The sequence below is a fragment of the Nicotiana tabacum genome, chromosome 6 (assembly GCF_000715075.1).
Source record: "Nicotiana tabacum cultivar K326 chromosome 6, ASM71507v2, whole genome shotgun sequence".
Lineage (NCBI taxonomy): Eukaryota > Viridiplantae > Streptophyta > Magnoliopsida > Solanales > Solanaceae > Nicotiana > Nicotiana tabacum.
This window is the reverse complement of record NC_134085.1, coordinates 212,858,119-212,885,280: the sequence shown is the minus strand read 5'-3', so window position 1 is coordinate 212,885,280 and position 27,162 is coordinate 212,858,119. Positions and strand designations below refer to the sequence as shown.

General features: G+C 35.5%; 2 protein-coding genes and 1 non-coding gene across 3 annotated transcripts; all 3 read right to left on the bottom strand.

Annotated features, from left to right (window-relative positions):
- Positions 1-9,980: 9,980 nt before the first annotated feature.
- LOC107822391 (glutathione S-transferase U9-like) lies at positions 9,981-10,986 on the bottom strand. The gene is made up of 2 exons (XM_016648928.2): positions 10,565-10,986; positions 9,981-10,475 (listed from the first exon to the last, which is right to left on the bottom strand). Exons 1-2 carry the CDS (start codon positions 10,880-10,882, stop codon positions 10,122-10,124), a joined length of 672 nt encoding a protein of 223 aa, XP_016504414.1. The 5' UTR covers positions 10,883-10,986; the 3' UTR covers positions 9,981-10,121.
- A 10,331-nt stretch (positions 10,987-21,317) lies between these two features.
- Positions 21,318-22,818, bottom strand: LOC107764934 (glutathione S-transferase U10-like). Its single transcript, XM_016583513.2, has 2 exons — positions 22,324-22,818; positions 21,318-21,823 (listed from the first exon to the last, which is right to left on the bottom strand). Exons 1-2 carry the CDS (start codon positions 22,681-22,683, stop codon positions 21,443-21,445), a joined length of 741 nt encoding a protein of 246 aa, XP_016438999.1. The 5' UTR covers positions 22,684-22,818; the 3' UTR covers positions 21,318-21,442.
- A 249-nt stretch (positions 22,819-23,067) lies between these two features.
- On the bottom strand, positions 23,068-23,148 carry TRNAL-CAG (transfer RNA leucine (anticodon CAG)). The gene has a single exon. It is a non-coding gene; the product is annotated as a tRNA-Leu (tRNA).
- Positions 23,149-27,162: the final 4,014 nt, after the last annotated feature.

Here is a 27,162-nt window from a genome sequence, read left to right as displayed (position 1 = left end):
CATGTGACTAAATAAGCGGTTAACTTCCTCCTTTTTTCTGCTAGTAGTTCTTTTCCTTCAGAAACGAGCTTCACATTTTGCAATACAAAAGGTGATATCTATTAAAGTTGACCATTATATTGTTGTTTTAGTAGCCGTCACTTTTGTATTTTGCATTAAGATAAAGTGTTATGTCCAAAATGTCCAAGCTCACTTTTCGTGCATGTCCGATATCCATTATATTCCTTATGAATAGATTTATGTTTTGAGTCGAAATTTGAATTTTCAGTATCTTTTAGTTACCTCACATAGCTAATGGGTGCTTTTAGCTAACACATGCACACTATATTTACACAGCAGTAATACTTGCACTATATTTTCGCCCCACTATACTGCCGCTATTCTTATAAATTTACTCCCACCTAAAAGAAGTGAAGAAAGAATTGGTGGGAAGTGTTGATTCTACACAATAAAAATTTACCTAACTGGGAACTCTTGATGCACATGCATGTACGTACTATGAATACATTGTCATCATCAGCTGCTCGGACTCTCTAAAATGTCTCTTGGTACGTGTCGGATCCTCTAAAAATAATGCATTTAACACAGATACAATAACATTTTTGAAGAGTTCGAGCAACATATATCATCAATGCCCTAAAGACACTTATTAACTATGTGACGCGACTAAAAGAGAGTGAAAGATCAAATTTTTGACACCAAAACACTGAATATATATCTTACATGAACAAAAAGTGAGGTTGGACACTTTACCCTTATTATGAATTCAGAAGTTGATGGCTACTAAAGTGTAAATATAATGGTCAAATTTGAAAGCCGTCACATTTTGCATTGATAAAGGTGAAACTTACTCTTGGAAGGAAAGAACTAGCAAAAACGATAAAGTTACTTGTCAACCGGTGTGTACAAAGGAAACCGACAAATCGCACCAACCCGATAATCCGAGTCAAATCGAGAAAAAAAACCCGACTATGGTTTGGTTTGATTTGGTTTGGTGTTGGAAAAAAAACCCGACCATAATTGGTTTGGTTTGGTTTTAACTAAAGAAAGTCAAACCGAAACCAAACCAACCCGACATTACATATATAGAAATTTTAGATATATTTAATATATAAATATATTTATTGTGATGTAATTTATAAATATTTCTTAAAAAATTTCATAATTTTATCTTTTAAGGTATTATTTCAAGGTTGGACTTAGAACTTTTGAATGTTCCAATAAGTTTTATAGCCATTAATATTAGTAAATTAAATAATGCTAACAAAAGCCCAAACCAAAATCAAATCAATACTAATGCTAACAAAAGACATTCAATTTAATACTACGAACGGGAATGTATTAAATATCTATTTTTTGTTTTGCAATAATTTAGATAAAAAAACATAACCTTTTATTTTTTCTTTAGCATTTAGTCATGTAATTGATACTCCCTTATTAGTCTATTTATTTTAGCATGACTTAGTACTTTTAGATTATGTTTATTTTTATTATGGCTTTTTAATTAGCAATACTTATATTACATAAATTTATTATCTTTTTGTTGAATATTTTAGGATAATGCCATGACACATCTCATATTTTGTATTTTTTTTCTTGGAAAATACTTTATATAGTTATATCTTAGTAGGATTAAAGAAATATTTTGAACACAACTTGTATGTTTGGTTCTACGAAGATTTTACCGGAAAAAAATCCGAAAAAAAACCCGAATAATCCGAGAAAAATCGAGATTGAAAAACCCGAGTTTTATTGGTTTGGTTTGGTTTTTAGATTTAATAATCCTACACAATTGGTTTGGTTTGGTAATTATAAAAGGATTAGTTACCTCCTATAGCAAAGGTTGATACCTTATTTATTTTAAATAAATACCCTTTTAAAAAATTATATTCTATAGCTACCTTTTGATTTTTTATAGCCAAATATCTATTTATGGTCACCTCCTACCTTTAAGCCATAAAATAAGTTTTGTATTATTTTTCTCTTTCCACTTAAATTTCTTTTATCCCTTCAAATTTCTTGTATCCCCTACCCCATATCTATTCGTCATCTCTCTCTCATCTTCCACCTTCATCTTATTACTAGAACTCTCGGGCATGGAGGTGAATCAATCGTACCGTCCGTCTGCACTTGAATATGTCCTTCCTCATATATTTTCTCCACCGATGAAATGGTCTACGTAATGACCTGTTTTGTGTATTTGGGTTTTGGGCCCAATTCCATTTCCAGAAGAAAATGACTTCATTACGTCTTCGTCAACATCCCCGTTGCTACCATCCTTTTCTGTCCTTTCCCGTATGGCATTCTCCCTTCCTCCTTATTTGACAATTCTACCCCTTTTTTTTATACCAAGTACTATTCAGTGCTTAGATCTTGATGAGATTTCTACTCCTTTAGAGAAAATGGCTTTGACGTTGTTTTTTGCCATTGAAGGCACAATCGCCGGACCAAGGCAGCGCGTTTTCACTATCGGCTTCCGGTGAACGGCGGATTCGCTGGAAATTAGGGTTTGTTCTTGAACAAAGACGACGGAGTTTGGGTCGGAGCAACTTGATTTTCTGTTAATATATTTCAATGTATTTTCATGTATTTCATTGTATTCATTGTCTTTTTTTCATTATAATTCAATGTATTTCGTTGTATTTCATTATATTCACTGTCTTTTTTATAATGTATTTCGTTGTATTCCATGTATTTCATTATATTCACTGTCTTTTTTATAATGTATCCCATTGTATTCTATGTATTTCATTGTATTCACTTTCTCGCTATATGTCATGAATGTATTCATATGTTTTTTTTAATTAATATAATTTATGTATTCAGATGTATTATATAATTTCTCTAAAGATTGCTATATTTTTGGGGTATTTTTCGGTTGAGAATCTTTTTTGTAACTGAAAATACAAAATTTGTGTGTTATAATTGAGTTTGTTGAGTTATATTAGGAGTCTATTATGTTAATTGATTCATTTCCGGTTTAAAAACAGTGTAATCCCTTATTTCACGTCGTGAATACAGTCGAATACAATAATCTGTCCAGCTGTAATCCACATTTCAACTCCATGAATGCAGTCGAATACACTCGAATACAACAACTGATTAGCTGGACTTCCATGATTCACACCTATTTTTGCTACTGTATTCATGAATACAATAGCTTAAATACATCAAATACATCTTATAACCACAAAAAGGGTATTTATAATTCGTAATATAGCAAATGGTATCTATAGATGACTAATTACTACTAAAAGATGGTGCTTTATGAAAATTTCTCATTATAAAATCCGAACCAACCCGACCTATGTACACCCCTACCTGTCACTTATTCGAAAGGCATTGAAAGTATTTATCAGATTTTGTACACGAATAGTTTGGACAAATAACAATGTTCTAACAATACAAAAAACCATGATACAACTAATGAGGGTAGGGAGTTATATTAGCACATACTCCCCGTCTCATTATATCTATCGTGGTTACTAAAAATAGTTGTCTCAAATTATTTGTCATTTTAGAAGTTTAAGACAAAATTGATAATATTTTTCCTTTTTTACCCTTAATAATCCATTGTATTCACATTTTATGAAAATATGGATAATGTTATTGATAGAGATGTCACATAAATTGAAAAACATTTAATAAGGGTAAAATAGTCAAAAACTATTCTTTTTTAAGGGGTATACAAGAGGGGTATACAAGAGAATCACGACACATGTTATGAGACAAAGGAAGTAGTACGGAAGATCTTGAAATAGGAAAAATATCGAACTCCAAGAATGAATGAAGAAATCTACTTTGGATTCGTACTTAGCCTCAGTGTGTTGTTAACAATTTATTTAAGCATTTTAGACCAATTTATTAACCCAGAGCTTGTTGTTCCTGCAGATCCCTCACTTGGGACCAGCTGAGTATAAGAGATCCAGATTATCTAGGAACAGGAGGACTGTGAACCGTGCCTATGGTGGAGTATTGTCCGGAGGAGCAGTGAGACATGTTGAACTAGTCAGCCATGGCAGAAGAGGAAGAAAGTCGGTGAAGAAGAAGGAGAAGCTCCATTCTCTGTATTAGAAATGAACTGTTCTAACTGATTCTCAAAAGCTATTGTACGGGTATAACTAACTTCTATTTATACTACTAACTAATTAACCTACCCTTTTTAACTACTAACTTTACCTAATTATAATATATTAAATTAACTACTAGACCGCACATCTATTCCTTCTACACTCCCCCTCAAGCTGAGGGATGAAAACAGACTCTTCATTCCCAGCTTGCAAAGTAAGTAATCATGTTGTGGACTACATAAGCTCTTGGTGATGATATCTGCCAGTTGCTCTCTTAAACCAATATGCTGAGTTTGGATCATTTCTTCTTGAATCCTTTCCCTTACAAAGTGACAGTCTATGTCTATGTGTTTGGTTTTTTCATGGAAAATAGGATGAGCTGCAATTTGAATTGCAGCTTTGCTATCACAGTGAAGTTGAACTGGAAACTCAACTGATACTCCCAACTCCTCAAATAATCCAACCAACCACTTTATCTCTGCAACAGTAGTGGCCATGCTTCTGAACTCTACTTCAGTTGAGCTTCTTGAAATTGAAAATGTTCCTTGCTTCTTTGATTTCCAGGAGATTAAGGCATCACCAAACTTTACAGTATAACCTGTGACTGACTTTCTTGTCTCTACACAAGCACCCCAATTTGAATCACAAAAGGCAACCAGCTTTTGACTGCCAGTTGATGGTAGAAATAGCACAAGACCAGGATTGCTTTTAATGTACATGATAACTCTCATAGCAACATCTAGATGTGATTGCTTGGGAGCATGCATGAACTGACTAAGAACCTGTACCACAAAGGCTATGTCAGGTCTAGTCATGGTCAAGTACAACAGTCTTCCTACTATTCTTTGATAATCACTTTTGTCTTCAAGTAACCTGTCATCAAACAAGTTCTCCTTATTGAACACCTTATCAAACTCTATGGAGGTAAGCTTGTGATTGAATTCTAGTGGAGTGAGTGCTTGTTTTCCTCCTGATAGACTAGTCTCAGATAGCAGCTCAAGTGCATATTTTCTCTGACACATATGGATGCATTTCTCTGATCTAGAAAACTCTATGCCAAAGAAGTACTTCAGTTCCCCTATGTCTTTCATCTTATACCTGCTCTGAAAGTCCTTTCTAGCCTTCTCAATCAAGTTTAGATTATTGCCAGTCACAAGCAAATCATCAACATAGACAAGCACAATCACCAAATTTGCTCCCTTCCTATGTGTGAACAAAAAATAGTCATAGTGTGACTGTACAAATCCTAGGTTTATCAATGCTTCTGTCAACTTTGTTTCGCTGTCTAGGAGATTGTTTAAGTCCATACAAAGACTTATTTAACTTGCACGCCTTCTAATACTCCCCCTGGCTTGAAAATCCATCAGGAATTTGCATATAAACTTCTTCACATAGTTCTCCCTGCAAAATTGCATTATGAACATCCATTTGAAACACAAACCAATGAGAAGCAGCAGTAAGAGCCACTATAGACCTTACTGTGACCATATTAGTTACAAGGGAGAATGTTTCAGTGTAGTCCAACCCTTCTTGTTGGTTGTAGCATTTGGAAACCAACCTTGCTTTATATCTTTCCATTTCTCTTGTGGACTTGTACTTGACCTTGAACACCCACTTGTAGCCTATAGGAACTTTGTCTGGAGGAAGGTCTATAATTGTCCAAGTATTATTGCTCTCAAAAGCTAAAATTTCAGACTTCATAGCATCCACCCATAATGGATTAATACTAGCTTCAGCATAGGTCTTGGGTTCTACAATTGCTGAATAAGTAGCTAAAGAAGACCTGTAGGCATGAGTGAGGTGGTCATATATCACATAGTTGGACAGTGGATATGAACATGAGGACTTTTGTTGAACAACATAATCTCCCATCCATACAGGAGGCCTTGATTCCCTTGAGGATCTTCTAAGTTATACTGGCTGAGGAGAAGGATACTTGGCAGGAAATAATGGGAAAGGCTGGGAAGCATCATCAGAAGTGAAGTTTGAAGGTGAATTCAATGGAACAGACACAGCAGTTGAATCAGGAGGATCGGGTTCAACTAGTTGCACCACAGAGAACATAGGAGAAAGACCAGTGTTCATGTGCTTGAAGGGAAAGATGTCTTCTTAAAAGACAGTGTCTCTGCTTACAAAGAACTCCTTAGAGGTTAGGTCATAGAGATAATATCCTTTATGAGTTGTGGAATATCCAAGATGAACTGCTGGAATTGCTCTTGGACTAAACGTATCATCCCTCTTTATAGTGGTAGCATAGAACATGCTACCAAATACTCTAAGATACTATAGTGAAGGAGCTTTGTTGAACAACTTCTGGAAAGGTGACTGACCTTTCAATAACATAGTAGGCAATCTGTTGAGTAGGTATACAGCTGTGGATACACACTCTCCCCAAAACCTTAAGTGTACAAATGCCTGAAACCTTAATGCTCTTGCCATGTCTAGGATATATCTATGTCTCCTCTCTACAACACCATTTTGTTGTGGTGTATACACACAAGAAATTTGGTGTACAGTCCCACACTCCTTAAGCAAATTGTTCACCTGATCATTGAAAAAATTTGAACCATTATCTGTTCTAAGACATTTCACTCCATAGCCAAATTGAGTTCTGGCATATATTAGGAAGTTCCTTAGCACAACAATAGACTCTGCTTTAGTAGGCATTAGGAAGAGCCATGTATATCTAGAGAAATCATCTACTAGAGTCAAAAAGTATCTCTTACCATCATGAGTGGGAAACTTATAAGGACCCCATACATCAGCATGCATAAGATCAAAAGGCTAAGCGGAACAAGTAGTACTTAGAAGAAAGGCTAGTCTTGCCTATTCAGCAATAGGACATACAGAGCATATGTGATTATTCAGCTGAGAGTTACACAAGCTTTCAATATTCCTCAACACTCTTAAAGGATCATGTCCTAGTCTTCTATGCCAAAGAGACAAATCAGCAGTCTTAGTTTTATTTTTGGAACTAGCTTCACTTATTAAACTGGAAATGGTATTTAAAGATGACTGATTGAGACCTCCTTATTCTCAGAGACTTGCTATGAATTTGAGTTTCTTCTGTTCCTCAGAATGTACAGGCCATCCTCTTCTCTACCAATCCCTATCACCTTCCCACTTGAGAGTTCTTGAAACACACAGAAATCAGGAAAGAATGTTGCACAACATTGTAATTCCTTGGTGATCTTTGATACTGATAATAGGTTGTATTTGAAATTAATATAATACTTTTCCAATTGTCTTGTCCTGAAATATATGAGATTCTCCTGTCTTAGTGATAGTAACTTGCTCTCCAGTAGGTAGATGTACCTTATTTTTACTCATTTGTGATAGTTCTTTGAATTTGAGAAGCAAGCCTAACTAATGTACCATATGATTTGTAGCCCCTAACCAGTTATGGTTTCCTAGACTAGACATTAGGGCAATAGGAATACCTGTTGTTCCCATTTGAGCTGTATTAGCCATAGTTCTCCCTCTTTTCCCTTGCTCAGCATTTGCAGAATTTGATTGTATTGTTCTGAAGTGAAAAACTGAACTGGAGCTGGCGGTGCTGTATTAGAGGTAGGTGCTATTTGTTGAGATGATTCTTGAGCTTCAAATCCCTAATTTCCTGCACCACACACATTGTTAGCATAAGTATTTGGAGTGCCTCCCTTTCTCCTGTATTTGAAATCAGCTGAATATCTATGCAGCTTGTAGCAGTTGTCCCTTGTGTGACCTTTAATCTTGCAGTAGTCACACTGAAGTGCAGATCTTCTATAACTGTAGTTTGTCTTAGCTTTGTAATTGATGTTACCATTGTTGTTTCCTCTGTTGCTTAGTAGTGCAGTTGCATCATTGCCATCAACACCAATGCTAGCATTAATTCCACCACTGCCATTTCTCCTTTGACTTTCTACATTTACTATCATAACATATGCTTGGTTTATGTTTGGTAAAGGCCTTGTCATAAGAATTTGATCCTCTGCATTCTTATAGGAATCATTCAGTCTTGTTAAGAACTTATATAACTTTTGCAATTGATAGTGTTCTGCATGTTTGACAGACTCTGAACATCCACATGAAGGAGGAGGAGCTAGTGTCTCATACTCATCCCACAGTTCCCTAAGCTTCGAAAAGTACACAGACACAGATGATATGCCCTGGGTTAGTGCAACAATTTCTTTGTGTAGATAACAGGGTCTAGAGGCATTCACTTTATCAAACCTCTCTTTGAGGTCTTCCCACACCTTATGAGCATCGGATGCATAACTCACAGTACTAATTAGACTAGGAGATACCGTGTTCATTATCCAAGCTAGAACAATGGCATTACATTTGTCCCAGAGTTCATGCAAGCTAGGATCATACATTTCTCTTCTACAAGTTCCTAAAACAAAACCTAGTTTGTTTTTACCATGCAACACAATCTTCATTGACCTACTCCAAATTGAGTAATTTTCAGAACCTTGAAGTTGAATTGAGATAAGAACAGAACCTTGTGTATCTGAAGGGTGAATGTAGAGAGAGTGATTGTGATGTACCAGATCTGGAGAATGCAATGCTTGAGCCTGAGTTGCAGTCGCCATAGAAGGAGTTGAAGTCGAGGTTCCGTTATCGATTGCCATTGTAGACACTATAGATTGTATCGCACCTCACTAATTGAGATGATTTAGGTCGCAAATCACTCAGTTTCAGCATAAATTGACACTAATCGAACAAGCCCTAATTTTAGGGAATTTGCTAGAAAACTGATAGAGGGATAGAGTAAAGGAAGCTATTAATCAGTTGATCTTCCTCTCCTGAAGTTGCTGAGTTAATTGATCTAGCCTTGAAGCTCTGATATCATGTTGAACTAGTCAGCCATGGCAGAAGAGGAAGGAAGTCGGTGAAGAAGAAGAAGGAGAAGCTCCATTCTCTGTGATTCTCAAAAGCTACTGTACAGGTACAACTAACTTCTATTTATACTACTAACTAATTAACCTACCCTTTTTATCTACTAACTTCACCTAATTACAATGTATTAAATTAATTACTAGACCCCACATCTATTCCTTCTACGAGAGAGGTCTGCTCTTTTCATATTTGTTTGTCTTGGCCATGTATATTTTTCCAATTCATGTTCATCTGAGTCGTATTTGGATTCATGCTAATTTTTCAGGATTATTAGGGCTTTCTTGGTGGAAGAGCAGAAAATGTAAAGAAGGTTTTGAAGATCCAAAAAGCCAAAGAGAAGCTGGCAGCTAAGAGTTGAGCTGGATTAGAGGACTTCCTCATTTTAAGTTTTGAAACAATTTTGACATTCAAGTTATTACTAGATGCGCTTTAAACAAGCTCTTTTGCTTTGGGTTTTTTCTGTGTCAAAATGAGTTCTTTACTGTCATTACGTCATTCCATACAGTTTAAGATTTTTTGTTACATTGCAACCTAAATATATGTCTTTTTGTTGGAAAACTAATTCAAAGTTGTAGTAGGAAACATTAGTTATTTAGGATTTGGTTTATTTAATTCATGTCTAAATAGGATTTGCAGTTAGAATAAATATATGAATAGACTTTCCTGTTTCTAGTTGAAATAGGTTTCCTACTATTATAAATAAGGGTATTGATAATTTATTTTATGTGGGGGGGAAATAAAGAATTGTAGAGATCAATCAGATATTTGTATTAAAATATTTTCCTTCATTTTTGGATTACAATCAACTTGCTTGCCCGATTTGGCAAAAACTTTGAATTTTCATATATCATCCTCTCATCAATAGAGCACTGTATTTCCATTTGAAGGATAGTTTCAGCTATGTGCAACGCTATCCAATTTTATTTTATTTTTTTTATACTGTTTGATTAGTCTGTCAATGTGTGTTCTATTGATGAGGTAAATAATCTTAATGCAAGCTTCACAGGAGGAAAAATCAGGTCGTGTAAGTGCTTTGCAGAAATATATTCTATATTTCAACCGATTGAAAGCAGCATATTGAATTCTTATGGCCATAAGCCTTATTACAAAGCAGAACGGCACCACAAATACAGTAGGAGCATAAGGACGAAAACAGAACACATTTAAAGCTCAGTAAGCCTGAGCATTGGAGCTGCTTTCTTTGAAAAATCGAAGAAATGAAACCACCTTGTCATGAGGAGGAACACTTTCTTTAACCACGGGTAGTTCAAGTAGGCTATTGAGCCATGAGGTTATCAGGGGAGTATTCTTTGGGTCCAAAAACTTCAATCCGAACACTTCCTCCTGTGCTTTACACGCGCCAAATGCAACGACAATCAAGATATCTAGGAGCCCTATGTTCCTGCTTTTCACTGGAAACATATTCTTCATTCCATCTTCAAGCACGCCTAGTTTCTGATAGAATTCCTCGCAGGCTTTTTCTTGATCTTCTGCTGTGAATATATTAAGCATGCACTCCATCACCTGCAAACACGTGGATTATTTAATAGTTGGATTCTTATGCTACATGAAAATGGGTGGATGCATTATAAAAATGGATTATCTGATGTTACATGTTGGATATAAACAGCCCAGAATCGGACTTGGGATCTTTCATAAGGATCCTCTGGCAAGAGTCGATGTCCATTCTTCCATGTTTCATCGATGTATTCAAGAATGACAAGGGACTCGTTTATTGGTTTTTCGTTGTGAACAAGAACGGGGACTTTCTTATGAACTGGATTGTATTTGAGGAGCAATGGACTTTTGTTGCTTAGATCTTCTTCTACATATTCAAAAGGTATGCCTTTGACTTTGAGAGCTAGTTCTACTCTCTTCACATAAGGGCTAAGCCACATTCCATGTAGAGTTACCTTGTTTTCTTCTCCCATTTTCCACTCCAATATGACATGGTTTTGCTTTAAGCTGCCGTATATATAGATTTTCAGAAATTTTCACGAACCTTCCATTTGTTCAAAGTTGACAAAAGCAAATATTTTTAAGGTTTTTGGTTTCCGGCAAAGCTGGTCGATATGTGATTATAAAATTGTCTGTTTTTTTACTTGCAGCCGATTCAATTGTCTTTATGACGAGCAATGACAGCAGCTGCCCATTTCTTTGTCATGTACTAATATTTTGTTTCGGCTAACAATAAATTGGACTGAGTATTTTATTTTGTTAGTCAATACTAGCCTATCAATATGACAGTATTCTAGTTTTTACCCTGGATAGACCTCGACTCCCCCACGTTGCTGATATCATTTGCTTGGAACGACAAGTAAAGTAGTTAAGTAGACAGAGTATAAAATATTTTATCAATTTACTCTCTTAATATCAAAGATAATGGAGTACAAGTTAAAACTGTTTGAATGATTGTGGCATTGTGCATTACACTTCCTGATAATTATACTAGTGCAAAACTTATCCTTTACCAAAAATAAATTGTTAGAGCAGATTATATTATCTTCTTCAAACGACTGTCTTTATCTCTTTGTGGACGTCAGGGCATACATCCGTAAAGACTGGTATGCTTGTTTTGTTTTGTTTTGTTTTGCTTTTTTCTGTTAATTTTCCAGAGGTATAAGGACTTTAGAACCATGAGATTTTACATAAGATGGCAATATCATGTTGTTTAAATATCAAGGAACCAATTATAGCATTTGGACTCTTAACACTAGTGTGTCTTTATTCATTTAGGCATACCACAGAGTGAAATTAGTGTACAAATTAAACCTAAGGTAAAAGGACTAGCCTTCACCTTCATAGAAAAATAACAAGCCATGTAGTTTCACATTCTTTTTTTCTTCCATTTCTTTTTGTTTCCTCTCTGTGTATTATCATAGACCCGAAGTCTTTTAAGTAGAATATGTACTTCCTTCCCTTATAAGCTTCTTTGGCTAGTTGGCTTGACCAAATAAATTAACTTTTGCATATTCTAATATCAAATTGATTGAACATGACCTAGTGCTTCTCAGAATAAAATTAATATTATTCGGGAAGTGTTGGCCTCGTAAATTACATCGTTCCATTAATTGAAATTCGTTTTGTAATCTATTCCAGACTCTGGTTTATAAGACAACTATCTCGTAAGCGGTAAACCAAATACTTTTTCTTTGCAAAATTTGGATAATTTACAGCATCCACCGAGATTCGGATCTTAGCCTTCCTTCCATTATTGTCATGTCACTCATCACAGCACGCAGTGGTTCTATGTACTTACACAATTTCTTTTATATTAACTACTTGTCACATACACTGTTGAGGAAAAAGGCTGAAGGTAACGTCATACTTACAATTACTGTTAGAATATACTATAAGTCATGCGTATTGTTATAGTATTCTTTATGAACAATTATTTATTTACTTGTTTAAATTCAATAAAGTTTCATTTTAAATAGATCATGTGTTGGTTTGTGCGTCCATTGCTTACATAGTAGATGATTTAGTGTATAGAGTTTAGCTTATACACGGAAGATTAAATCATCGGTTCTTGTAAGACATAAAAGTTAATGTTCACAATCTAATGATGGAATTGGACAAATCATCGGAATGATTGTAGCACAAGATTAAATATAATTTATCTTGATTATGGGGATGGTTTAATTCCAACTTCTTGTGCTAGTACATTTTGTATGTATTGAACGGATCAAGTAGAGATGAGTATTTTATACTGACTTTATAAAATAATTTCTCTAGTCCATTTAATGTACTTATACTCTTAATCCTGATATAATTATTATTAGTTGTGTATGTCACTTGTTGTTTTGATTTATTAAAAGGCGAGATTCTTTCGCGAGTCAATAAGCCTGGTAAATTGGATAACAATGATATACATTGGCGAAGTAATAATTAGTTGATGGAATCTATGTCTCGATTTTGAGATTGATGATAGTCCTTTATGAAAGCTTATAAGTTTTCATGTGTAAACCCGGTCGGTGGATTTTGTATCCGACACATGAAATAAGTTAAGTGTAAGTCTAAAGGAAGTAATCAATAAATTAAATAGTCAGTAATTTAATTTGATTGATTAGTATCTGAATCTTAACATGGGGAGTTAAATAAGGTTTTATGGAAGAATTTCGAAATTGAACTAAGGAGTGCAATTACGAATTTTTAGTGGAATAATTCGTAATTTATTATGATGGAAATTAGTTTCAGAATTTTGAAATTAATATCATAATAGGAAGCCTTGTTAATTAAATTATGTGGTCCCTACTGTGCCTAAATAATAGAAAATAGTGGAAACTATTACTTAGTGGGAAAGAAAACGTGGAAACCGTCCCTTAGTGGGAGAAAGAAACCTAACAGGTTTTGAAAACAGCGCAGCTATATATATGGATATAAGGGCTGGACGTTTTTTGACATGATTCTGACTGCAGTTTCTACTAGAATTTTGCCCACCCAAAATTCTCTATTTTCGATTATTGTTTGGGTAACACAGTAGAAGACTGTGGAAATCTGCTAGTGTGTTTTCAACTGAGGAACTGGAGAACGACATAGATTTGTTGTGTTTACGCTTCAAGAGGTAATCCTAAAATCTTCATACGTGCTAGTTGTTTAGATTACACGTGAATAAGATTCTGTTATTGCTTCCGCTGTAGTATATATTCCTACAATTAGTATGAGAGCTTACTCACGTCTTATTAAATAATTAGGATAAACCATAAGGATTAATATCATGTTCTATATGCAAGTTTTGAATTACATGCAAAGTTTGTTATTCTGAAAACCTGCACTGTTTTGGTGTGATTATCTGTTATGGGTTGTGTTGATTATTCTGAAAACTTGATGTATCCTTTTAATATTGGTGATGTTGAGTTAGAATAATCTGAAAGTTGAATTTTATCATGTAAAACGGAAAAACACGTTTTGTTGAATCAGGGCAGAAAATCGGAGGTCAAAAAGTTGACGGACTCCGATTGACCTGAAACTTGGCAGGTCCATGCGAAACGGCCCAGTGAGCAATACCCATAATAATGATTGAAGTCATTTTTTGGGCGTTCGGGGTCGTTTAGATGGTGTTTTTGCTGTTTTTCTAAAATTCTGAAATTTTTTTTAGTTGTTTTTAATTCTAGTAATTGTGGGGATCAATTCCCTTGGTCCCCGGGCTTAAAAAATCAGTGATATAATGTTTTTACACGTTGACGTTGGTCTTCTTCCATATCGGATAAAAATATTATGAATAATCACTATGTTATACTAGTCATTGATTATTTGTATTTACTCTCCATCTAAGTATGCATGTTGGTTCAATGGGACTAATATATGTTGAATGTTGATATTCACTTGGCTTAAATTAACAGTTTACTCTCCATCTGAGTATGACATGTTTAAGTTTATGGAATGAAAATTTGTCATTATATATGTATATTGCAAGAATAGCTTCTTTCCCATGGAAATTTGTTGTTCAAGGTGCATAGATTGTATATATATATAATGTGTTTTGAATTTTAATGTTTATAATACAAACTGATTTGATCTATTTAAATATTTAATGTCTCCCAGATTAACAATGACTGCTTTTAATCCCCTTACTGTCATTCTTACCCAAAACAAACTTGAGGGTCCAAATTATGTTGATTGGAAACGAAATTTGGATATTGTTCTAATTGCTGAAGAGTACAAATTTGTGCTCGATGAGGTGTGTCCAGAGAAACCGGGAGACGATGCCACAGATGATGAACAGAAGGCTTACCAGAAATGGATTAAGGCTGATGAGATAGCGCGGTGTTACATTTTGGCATCCATGTCGAATGTTCTGCAACATCAGCATCAGTCGATGGAGTCTGCTTATGACATTCTGGAAAATCTCAAAGAAATGTTCGGAGATCAGAATCGTGCGGCTAAGCAGACTGCCATGAAAGCCCTTCTGAATACCAAAATGGTTGAAGGTTCATCGGTCAGGGACCATGTTCTGAAGATGATGAGTCTTCTGAATGAACTGGAGGTCCTTGGAGCTAACATTGATAAGGACACGCAGGTTGAAATGATCCTGCAGACTTTGCCTGACAGTTTTCAGCTATTTCGCCTGAATTATAACATGAACAAAATGGATTTGTCCCTTGCGAAATTGTTGAATGAGCTAATGAGCTGCAGTCGGCAGAGACTATTATCAAGTCCCAAGCTCCTCCCGTTGCATTGAATTTTGAGACATGTTCTTCTTCTAAGCCGAGAGGCGGGCAGAAAAAGAAAAAGGCTAAAAAACCCTCTGTTAGTGGCGCGACTGCTGGTATGAAAAAGGATAAGGGCAAGTGTTATCACTGCAAGCAGCCCGGACATCATAAGAAGCAGTGTCCAACTTATCTGGCCAAGCTGAAAAATAAACCAGGTGATTTACATCTACTTGTCGTTGAAACATTTTTAGCGGCTGTTTCTACCATGTCATGGTGTGTAGATTCGGGAGCCACTAATCATATCTGCACTTATTTGCAGGGGTTTCAGGTAACGCGGCGGCTAAGTAAAGGAGAAATCAATGTTTATCAAGCAGACGGTTCAGCAGCCCCAGCTTTAGCATTAGGAAATATTAGTATTTCGTTTGGTAGTGGTAGAGTTTTAGCTTTAAAAGACACATTATATGTACCTTCCGTTAGAAGGAATTTAATTTCGGTTTCTAGCGCTACGAGAGATGGTTATGATTTTAATTGTCATGACGTTGATAAATGTGTTATTACTCATATTAAGCATTATCTCTCTTCGGCTACATTGATTAATGGTCTTTTTGTTGTTGACTCTATTCCTAAACCGTTACCACCTAAAGAACTGAATAATGTTGATTTACCAAGTAAGAGAAAACGTTCTTCTGAATTGAGTGAAACATATTTATGGCACTTGCGTTTGGGTCATATAAATCTGAACAGAATTTCCAGGTTGGTCAAGGATGGACCTTTAAGTTCATTGAAAGTGGAGGCACTACCAACTTGTGAATCTTGTTTAGAAGGGAAAATGACAAAACGAAACTTCCCCTCAAAAGGAAATCAAGCAAGTGATAAATTAGAGTTAATTCATTCTGATTTGTGTGGTCCAATGAATGTCCAAGCAAGAGGTGATTTTGAGTATTTTGTGACTTTCACAGATGATTACTCAAAATATGGATATATTTATTTGTTGCGTCGAAAGTCTGAATGTTTTGAAAAGTTCAAAGAATTCAAGACTGAGACTGAAAAGCGACATAATAAACATATCAAGACACTACGATCTGATCGTGGTGGGGAGTAACTCTCTACGGACTTCATTGGTTATTTATCAGAATGTGGAATTAGATCTCAATTATTTGCACCTGGAACTCCACAACAAAATGGTGTAGCTGAAAGAAGAAATAGGACTCTTATGAAAATGGTTAGATCAATGATGAGTTATTCCGATTTGCCTTCGTCTTTTTGGGGACATGCCTTAGAAACGACGAATTATGTTCTGAACTTAGTTCCTTCAAAGTCAGTACCCTTGACCCCTATAGAATTGTGGACTGGGCGCAAGCCTAGTCTGCGGCATATTCGAGTTTGGGGTTGTCCGGCACATGTGCTAAAGGGGAAAACGGATAAATTGGAGGCAAGAACGGATGTATGCATGTTTATAGGTTATCCAAAATGGACGAAAGGTGGTTTATTCTATTGTCCTAAAGAGAAAAAGGTAATTGTTAGCACAAATGCCAAGTTTCTAGAAGAGGACTATTTGATGAACCATGTTCCTAGAAGTAAACTCGTTTTACAGGAATTTAGCAAAGGAATGGAAACTCAGTCATCTGAAAATCAAAACGACCATATCCAAACCCCGGAAGTCGATTTTGACATACCATTGCACTTTAGTAGTGGGAGAAATGTCAATAGACTTAATGTACCACAAGAACAAGTGCCCGCAGTCATACTACCACAAAGTAGTGGGAGTCATGTTGAGCAGACTGCACAACAGGAAGAAGTCGTTGATATCCCTGTGGATAGCATGGAGACTCAGGTTCCTGATGATGTTGTGGTTCAACCACAAAATCAACGTGATGTAGTTGCAACTGATGTAGTGCGTAGTCGTAGTGGGAGAGAAATAAGACAGCCAGTTCGTTACACGCTCTTGGGAGAATCATATGATAGGATCCCTGAGGAGCCTACCTCCGAACCTGTCAATTACGACCAAGCACTACATGATAAGGATGCCGATAAGTGGGTTGCTGCTATGAAATCAGAGATGGAGTCTATGTACTCTAATCAGGTTTGGGATCTTGTAGAACCAACTGATGGGGTTAAACCCATTGGATGCAAGAGGATCTATAAGAAAAAGAGAGGTGTAAACGGAAAAGTACAAACTTTTAAAGCAAGGCTTGTAGCGAAAAGGTTTACTCAGAAAGAAGGGATTGACTATAAGGAAACCTTCTCGCCGGTAGCCATGCTTAAGTCTATAAGGATTCTCTTATCCATTGTTGCTCATTATGATTATGAGATTTGGCAAATGGATGTCAAGACAGCTTTCCTTAATGGAAGTCTTGATGAGTGCATCTATATGATGCAACCAGATGGTTTTATGGAAAGTGGCAAAGAGCATATGTTGTGTAAGCTTAAAAGGTCCATTTATGGACTAAAACAGGCATCTAGGGCATGGAACACTTGTTTTGATAAGGCGATTAAAACTTTTGGTTTTGATCAGTGTCTTAACGAATCTTGTGTATACAAAAAGTGGGATATGGACAAAGTGGCATTTTTGATCTTATATGTAGATGACATACTGCTCATAGGAAATAATGTGGGCATGTTGAATTCAGTTAAGCAGTGGTTGTCCACACATTTTGATATGAAAGATTTGGGAGAAGCGGCTCATATCCTTGGGATCAAACTCTTGCGAGATCGCAAGAAAAGGATATTAGGCTTGTCCCAAGGTCTTTATATTGATACAATACTCTCCAGGTTTAGCATGCATGATTCCAAGAAAGGATTCCTTCCTTTCAGACATGGAATTTCTCTATCTAAAGATCAGTCTCCTAAGACTGATGAAGAGATAGAAAAGATGAAGGCGGTCCCTTATGCATCAGCTGTGGGGAGCCTCATATATGCTATGTTATGCACTAGGCCTGATATCTGCTTTGCCGTTGGCGTTGTTAGCATATTTCAGTCTAATCCTGGGAAAGAGCATTGGACGGCGGTTAAACATATAATCAAGTACCTGAAAAGGACTAGGGATTACATGTTGATCTACCAATCGGATGACCTGGTACCTATTGGGTATACTGATTCGGATTTCCAATCAGACAGAGATTCTAGAAAGTCTACCTCGGATAATGTGTTTACTCTTGGAGGTGGAGCCATAAGTTGGAGGAGTATCAAGAAAACTTGTGTTGCTGATTCCACCATGGAAGCCGAATATGTGGAAGCCTCTGAGGCAGCCAAAGAAGCAGTTTGGCTCGGTAACTTCCTGAGGAGAGTTGGGTGTGGTTCCTTCGATTCAAGCGCCAATTACGCTTTACTGTGATAATAGTGGTGCGGTTGCAAATTCAAAGGAGCCACAAAGCCATAAGAGGGCAAAACACATTGAGCGTAAATATCATTTAATTCGTGATATAGTGCAGAGAAGTGATGTAGTGGTCACCAAGATTGCGTCAGAGAACAACTTGGCAGATCCGTTTACTAAGAGCTTACCACAGAAGACTTTTGATAAGCATGTAGAAGGAATGGGTGTCAAAATTGTAGACGCATGGTTATTAGTCTAAGTGGGAGATTGTTAGAATATACTATAAGCCATGCGTATTGTTATAGTATTCTTTATGAACAATTATTTATTTACTTGTTTAAATTCAATAAAGTTTCATTTTAAATAGATCATGTGTTGGTTTGTGCGTCCATTGCTTACATAGTAGATGATTTAGTGTATAGAGTTTAGCTTATACACGGAAGATTAAATCATCGGTTCTTGTAAGACATAAAAGTTAACGTTCAAAATCTAATGATGGAATTGGACAAATCATCGGAATGATTGTAGCACAAGATTAAATATAATTTATCTTGATTATGAGAATGGTTTAATTCCAACTTCTTGTGCTAGTACATTTTGTATGTATTGAACGGATCAAGTAGAGATGAGTATTTTATACTGACTTTATAAAATAATTTCTCTAGTCCATTTAATGTACTTATACTCTTAATCCTGATATAATTATTATTAGTTGTGTATGTCACTTGTTGTTTTGATTTATTAAAAGGCGAGATTCTTTCGCGAGTCAATAAGCCTGGTAAATTGGATAACAATGATATACATTGGCGAAGTAATAATTAGTTGATGGAATCCATGTCTCGATTTTGCGATTGATGATACTCCTTTATGAAAGCTTATAAGTTTTCATGTGTAAACCCGGTCGGTGGATTTTGTATCCGACACATAAAATAAGTTAAGTGTAAGTCTAAAGGAAGTAATCAATAAATTAAATAGTCAGTAATTTAATTTGATTGATTAGTATTTGAATCTTAACATGGGGAGTTAAATAAGGTTTTATGGAAGAATTTCGAAATTGAACTAAGGAGTGCAATTACGAATTTTTAGTGGAATAATTCGTAATTTATTATGATGGAAATTAGTTTCAGAATTTCGAAATTAATATCATAATAGGAAGCCTTATTAATTAAATTTTGTGGTCCCTACTGTGGCTAAATAATAGAAAATAGTGGAAACTGTTACTTAGTGGGAAAGAAAACATGGAAACCGTCCCTTAGTGGGAGAAAGAAACCTAACAGGTTTTGAAAACAGTTTTGACCTAAAAAACGCAGCTATATATATGGATATAAGGGCTGGACGTTTTTTGACATGATTCTGACTGCGGTTTCTACTAGAATTTTGCCCACCCAAAATTCTCTATTTTCGGTTATTGTTTGGGTAACACAGTAGAAGACTGTGGAAATCTGCTAGTGTGTTTTCAACTGAGGAACTGGAGAACGACATAGATTTGTTGTGTTTACGCTTCAAGAGGTAATCTTAAAATCTCCATACGTGCTAGTTGTTTAGATTACACGTGAATAAGATTCTGTTATTGTTTCCGCTGTGGTATATATTCCTACAGCAAAGTGGGCACCAAGTCATACTTCACATTGAATGCTTGTAGGAATATGGCATTAGTCAATTCTTTAATCTCTAATGCTGCAAGTTGGTGAATTAATCAAGCACTTAATCAACTTGTTATGAAAAGTATACATTTGTTGCATGTGGGACATGATACATGGAAGTTGACTTGGGGCACCTTATTTAGATTATAAGCTGAAATGTCATTCTCAAACAGTTGGAGAAATTAGTGATATGGACTGTCCCTCGTTGATTAGGAAGAACTCTCATTTTCACTTTATAAAAAAATGCTCCTTCTAGTGAGCTACTAAAGAGCAAGAAAAAGGGGATTGAACTAGCATACACAAGAATTGGTCTGCTTATAATTTCAGTGATAGAGTCAAGTTCATTACGTTCAACAAATCAAACTGATAGTGATTCAAAGCACCAGCGTCAAAAATGGAAGAGAGAGATGAAATTTGGATCCTGAAAGTTTAGATTGAGAAATCCGGGAAAAAAAGTGCTGCTTTGGCAGGAAGTTTGTTTTTGGAGGTGCCCAGGGACGGACCTACATATGCGGTAGAGGGGTTGCCGAAACCCGCTAGTCTCGATAAAAACAGTGTATATATATCAGTGTATACATAGACATGGGCGGATCCACATAGAGGATTGTGGTGCTCAAGCCCCCATTGCCCATGGTATCAAACATATAATTATATAGACAATTTCGTATGAAATGGATATATATTTAGGTGAGCACCCATTACTCAAACAAAATCTAAGTATGCACTCTGTGTGATCCAGAGTTTGATTCTTACATGGTGCACTCTTTGACTTTTTTTTCGTATCCCTTTTACATGGCTTTCCCTTTTGTTCTTAACTTTGCCGTTGTTTATTTCTTCAATTCAATTAGTTCATTGTGGCACAAAAAGAAAATATTTATCACCACCAAATTGGATAGCCTATGTTGTGGTTTGGAATCATCACAATAATGATAATATTCAAGAGAATATAGATATTCATATTTTTCGACATCCAACCTATGTTTTATCCATATTAAATATGAGTGGTTCGGAAATTTTATGCGTGTTATCTACCACATATTCAACCCGTCCATATCAATGGACTCTTCTCATCATTTGCTAGCACTAAAGCACCCATTACTTTAAAATGTTGGATCTGCCATTGTACATAGAGGACCCCTTTAATATCATACTGTGCCCAAAAACACAAAAGGCCGGATGGTAGCTTTGGTAAAGTGTACGAACTGAACTTTCTTTACGTGCTTTGGGATTTGGGAGCAAAATTTGAAGCTTCAATTCATAATACAGAAAATATTTAGGCTCTAAGATTCACTAAGAAGTTAAAGCAATATTGAGTTACAGTTAATCATCAAGAAGCAAACATATTCATCATACAAACCATAAGTGATAAGTCTTATGACCATTTCAAATATTGGTTTGAAACGTAAAGCCATTTTGCTTAATGAACTCTAGTCTTGAAACCACCTTGTCATGTGGAGGCAGAGTCTGTTTCACCAAAGGCAGCTCAAGTAGGGTATTCACCCATGAATATATAAATGGATTCCTTTCAGGATCCAAAACCTTCATTCCAAGTACTTCTTCTGCTGCCTTATATGTACCAAGTGAACCTACAATTATTATATCTAGAAGTCCCAAATTCTCACTGCAGTTATTAGACCTTTCCCCTGGGAAAAAATCTTTCATTCCTTCTTCCATCACTTGTAGTTTCTCAAAGAATTCATCAAATGCTCTGTCCTCATCAACTTCTTGGGCTGAAATGAATGCTTTCTTCATGGTGTCTGATATCTGCAAATCATTTATCCTAAACAATCAAGTTGAAGTATGCATATATTTGCACTACAATGAGCATGTTTGGTACAACAAGTCATTTTGCATGAAAATAATTTTCCATGTAAGTATTTGATACGACTGAAGTCATTTTTCATGAAAAATATTCATCAAATATTTTTTTGGTATTTGGTTGGTGAGTGGCATATATTTTCTGAGAAAATATTTATTGAATAATAATAATAGCAAATCAGATAGTGTTATCATGCAATTTTGAGTACTATAGATAGTAATAATGTTTAAATACTAGTTGAACAAATAATGTGAAATTAAAAGTTAACATAATTGTAATGAAAATGATTTCCCACCATAAGTGACGGAAGTTATTTTTCCTACTTTCATGAAAAATGTTCTGATAACCAAATAACTTTCTCATATGGAAATATATTCCTAAAAAATGACTTTCGTCGTACCAAACATACTTAGAAACACCTATGAAAGAAGCATAAAAGTATAACCTGACGGCAGTAAATAGCCCAAAAACGAACTCTTGCTCTTTCATAAGGATCATCTGGTAAGAATCGCGGTTGGTTTTTCCAGGTTTCGTCGATATACTCAAGAATTACAAGGGACTCAGATACAGGTCTTCCACGGTGAAGTAATACTGGAACCTTCTTATAAACGGGATTATATTTGAGAAGCAGAGAACTTTTGTTGCTCAAATCTTCTTCAACATAATCAAAAGCTATGCCTTTGATTTTGAGAGCCAACTCCACTGTTTTCGCGTAACTGCTAATCCACATTCCATGTAGAGTAACTTTATTTTCATCTTCCATTAGTTTTTTCTTATTTCTCTTTTTTTTTAATGCTAATATCATGGATGTCGTAGAGTTTCCACTCTCTAAATAGAATTTCCACTAACTATAAGCTGCGTAATCTTTAGGTTTGACTAGAAGAAACGAGAGGTTAGTTTTGTGCTACACTGTAGTAGAATTACTTGGTGTGCTTTCTTTTACTATATAAGTTTAGATGGTGAACGCAATGGATGACGTATGAAGATAATTAGCTCGTTAGACTGCTGCTCCAAAATTGATGTCTCTGAACTAAAGACAGCAAAAAAAATTGGTACACATATTATGTCTTCTGAGTAGACACTTTGAGAAACAGATCCTTCAAATCCAAAGATATAAAGATGGTCACGTCCCAAAAGCCAAAAAAGAGAGAGAGGATACATGTGATTTGGGAGAAGTAAAAAATTCAACTGTCAAGAATGGGATTCGAACCCATGCCCTTTCGGACCAGTACCTGAAACTGGCGCCTTAGACCAACTCGGCCATCTTGACTCCCTGCAAACTACTATTATTCTTTTTGATAATTCTCCTATTTTTCCTTTTTCAACGATCCTATTTTTCCTTTTGCACAACACTCCTCTAATCGGGATTTGAAAATGAACTGTGCTGCTATCTCCTTTAGGAGCCAAAAATTCTCATATTTGGACGCAAAGTTATCTCATTCATCGACTTTGGTTAGATTACATCAAAGTGCCCAATATGCGCAGTTTTTCTTTAATAGACTGACTTTTCCTCCTTAATGAAGGTACCAAAACTACAGATTTTACCTTCTAAAAAAAGAAAGTTGATCACACACTTTTAAAAATAAAAGAAACAGAGTTTGAATTTCAACAGCTATGCTGCTAATTCCTAGCTTGACATCTTGGAATAATAGCTCATCCAAATAATGTTTCCTCGAGTTTGATGTTTTCAGTTATAAATATATTTTTATCTTGTGAAATTGAGTCCATTTGATTGATAGATAGATACTGATACTTCACAAACTAAAATAGGAAAAAAGAAATCCTGCTACTTTTTCTAAAGGCAAAATACAAAGTATACTCATTCACCCTGCACCCAAATCCATGTGTTATGAACTCAACAAAACGATGTCTCGATTAGAAATACAACAGAAATAGCGGGGGAGAGAGACCAGAAAGAGGAAGTTTCTACAATATTCAGCCTACCCTATCTGTGTTAATGCCTAGTCCCTTTTAACTGATTCCTTATTGCACTTCTTGGGCATGGATCCCAAATTAATCTTTTTGAAGGTCTTCTGGCCCTGTGGCTTCTTCTCGACCCAATTCTAGGCTCAATAGCTTGATTCATAACAATACTCCCGTCAAGGTTCGAGAGAGGATACTCTGATGAAAGAAAAGTGGAAGTTGTGTTGATTTTCACCATAGGAAAGGATTCCCAAATAAAATCCTTCCTGGACACAGTAGAATCAATCCCCGCTCTATCAAATGTTGTATTCACATGACAGTGTGCTAGATAGATAAAAGTCGAAGACAATTGGATGCCAATAAAGCCATCAAAAGCACAACTAGGACCAAAAGAAAGTTTGGAAGCACTGGAAATATAATACAGCCAACAATCCACACCTTTGCTATGAATCAACTTGTCATCATTTGAAAGTTGCTCAACCAGAGCTATAGCAAGTCCAGGCTCTCTAACAGTCTCGATTAACATTGGGTTCTCGTTTGAACTAATCTCAAGCTTTGATTAGCCTCATATCCAGTGTGCTTTATCTAAGTGGGAGATTGTTAGAATATACTATAAGCCATGCGTATTGTTAAAGTATTTTTTATGAACAATTATTTATTTACTTGTTTAAATTCAATAAAGTTTCATTTTAAATAGATCATGTGTTGGTTTGTGCGTCCATTGCTTACATAGTAGATGATTTAGTGTATAGAGTTTAGCTTATACACGGAAGATTAAATCATCGGTTCTTGTAAGACATAAAAGTTAATGTTCACAATCTAATGATGGAATTGGACAAATCATCGGAATGATTGTAGCACAAGATTAAATATAATTTATCTTGATTATGGGAATGGTTTAATTCCAACTTCTTGTGCTAGTACATTTTGTATGTATTGAACGGATCAAGTAGAGATGAGTATTTTATACTGACTTTAATAATTTCTCTAGTCCATTTAATGTACTTATACTCTTAATCCTGATATAATTATTATTAGTTGTGTATGTCACTTGTTGTTTTGATTTATTAAAAGGCGAGATTCTTTCGCGAGTCAATAAGCCTGGTAAATTGGATAACAATGATATACATTGGCGAAGTAATAATTAGTTGATGGAATCCATGTCTCGATTTTGAGATTGATGATACTCCTTTATGAAAGCTTATAAGTTTTCATGTGTAAACCCGGCCGGTGAATTTTGTATCTGACACATGAAATAAGTTAAGTGTAAGTCTAAAGGAAGTAATCACTAAATTAAATAGTCAGTAATTTAATTTGATTGATTAGTATCTGAATCTTAACATGGGGAGTTAAATAAGGTTTTATGGAAGAATTTCGAAATTGAACTAAGGAGTGCAATTACGAATTTTTAGTGGAATAATTCGTAATTTATTATGATGGAAATTAGTTTCAGAATTTCGAAATTAATATTATAATAGGAAGCCTTGTTAATTAACTTTTGTGGTCCCTACTGTGCCTAAATAATAGAAAATAGTGGAAACTATTACTTAGTGGGAAAGAAAACGTGGAAACCGTCCCTTAGTGGGAGAATGAAACCTAACAGGTTTTGAAAACGGTTTTGACCTAAAAACGCAGCTATATATATGGATATAAGGGCTGGACGTTTTTTACATGATTCTGACTGCGGTTTCTACTAGAATTTTGCCCACCCAAAATTCTTTATTTTCGGTTATTGTTTGGGTAACACAGTAGAAGACTGTGGAAATCTACTAGTGTGTTTTCAACTGAGGAACTGGAGAACGACCTAGATTTGTTGTGTTTACGCTTCAAGAGGTAATCCTAAAATCTCCATACGTGCTAGTTGTTTAGATTACACGTGAATAAGATTCTGTCATTGCTTCCGTTGTGGTATATATTCCATCAATTGGTATCAGAGCTTACTCACGTCTAATTAAATAATTAGGATAAACCATAAGGATTAATATCATGTTCTATATGCAAGTTTTGAATTACATGCAAAGTTTGTTTTTCTGAAAATCTGCACTGTTTTTTTGGTGTGATTATCTGTTATGGGTTGTGTTGATTATTCTGAAAACTTGATGTATCCTTTTAATATTGGTGATGTTGAGTTAGAATAATCTGAAAATTGAATTTTATCATGTAAAACGGAAAAACACGTTTTGCTGAATTAGGGCAGAAAATCGGAGGTCAAAAAGTTGACGGACTCCGATTGACCTGAAACTTGGCAGGTCCATGCGAAACGGCCCAGTGAGCAATACCCATAATAATGACTGAAGTCGTTTTTTGGGCGTTCGGGTCGTTTAGATGGTGTTTTTGCTGTTTTTCTAAAATTCTGAATTTTTTTTTAGTTGTTTTTAATTCCAATAATTGTGGGGATCAATTCCCTTGGTCCCCGGGCTTAAAAAATCAGTGATATAATGTTTTTACACGTTGACGTAGGTCTTCTTCCATATCGGATAAAAATATTATGAATAATCACTATGTTATACTAGTCATTAATTATTTGTATTTACTCTCCATCTAAGTATGCATGTTGGTTCAATGGGACTAATATATGTTGAATGTTGATATTCACTTGGCTTAAATTAACAGTTTACTCTCCATCTGAGTATGACATGTTTAAGTTTATGGAGTGAAAATCTGTCATTATATATGTATATTGCAAGAATAGCTTCTTTCCCATCGAAATTTGTTGTTCAAGGTGCATAGATTGTATATATATAATGTGTTTTGAATTTTAATGTTCATAATACAAACTGATTTGATCTATTTAAATATTTAATGTCTCCCAGATTAACAATGACTGCTTTTAATCCCCTTACTGCCATTCTTACCCAAAACAAACTTGAGGGTCCAAATTATGTTGATTGGAAACGAAATTTGGATATTGTTCTAATTGCTGAAGAGTACAAATTTGTGCTCGATGAGGTATGTCCAAAAAAACCTGGAGATGATGCCACAGATGATGAACAAAAGGCTTACCAGAAATGGATTAAGGCTGATGAGATGGCGCGGTGTTACATTTTGGCATCCATGTCGAATGTTCTGCAACATCAGCATCAGTCGATGGAGTCTGCTTATGACATTCTAGAAAATCTCAAAGAAATGTTCGGAGATCAGAATCGTGCAGCTAAGCAGACTGCCATGAAAGCCCTTCTGAATACCAAAATGGTTGAAGGTTCATCGGTCAGGGACCATGTTCTGAAGATGATGAGTCTTCTGAATGAACTGGAGGTCCTTGGAGCTAACATTGATAAGGACACGCAGGTTGAAATGATCCTGCAGACTTTGCCTGACAGTTTTCAGCAATTTCGCCTGAATTATAACATGAACAAAATGG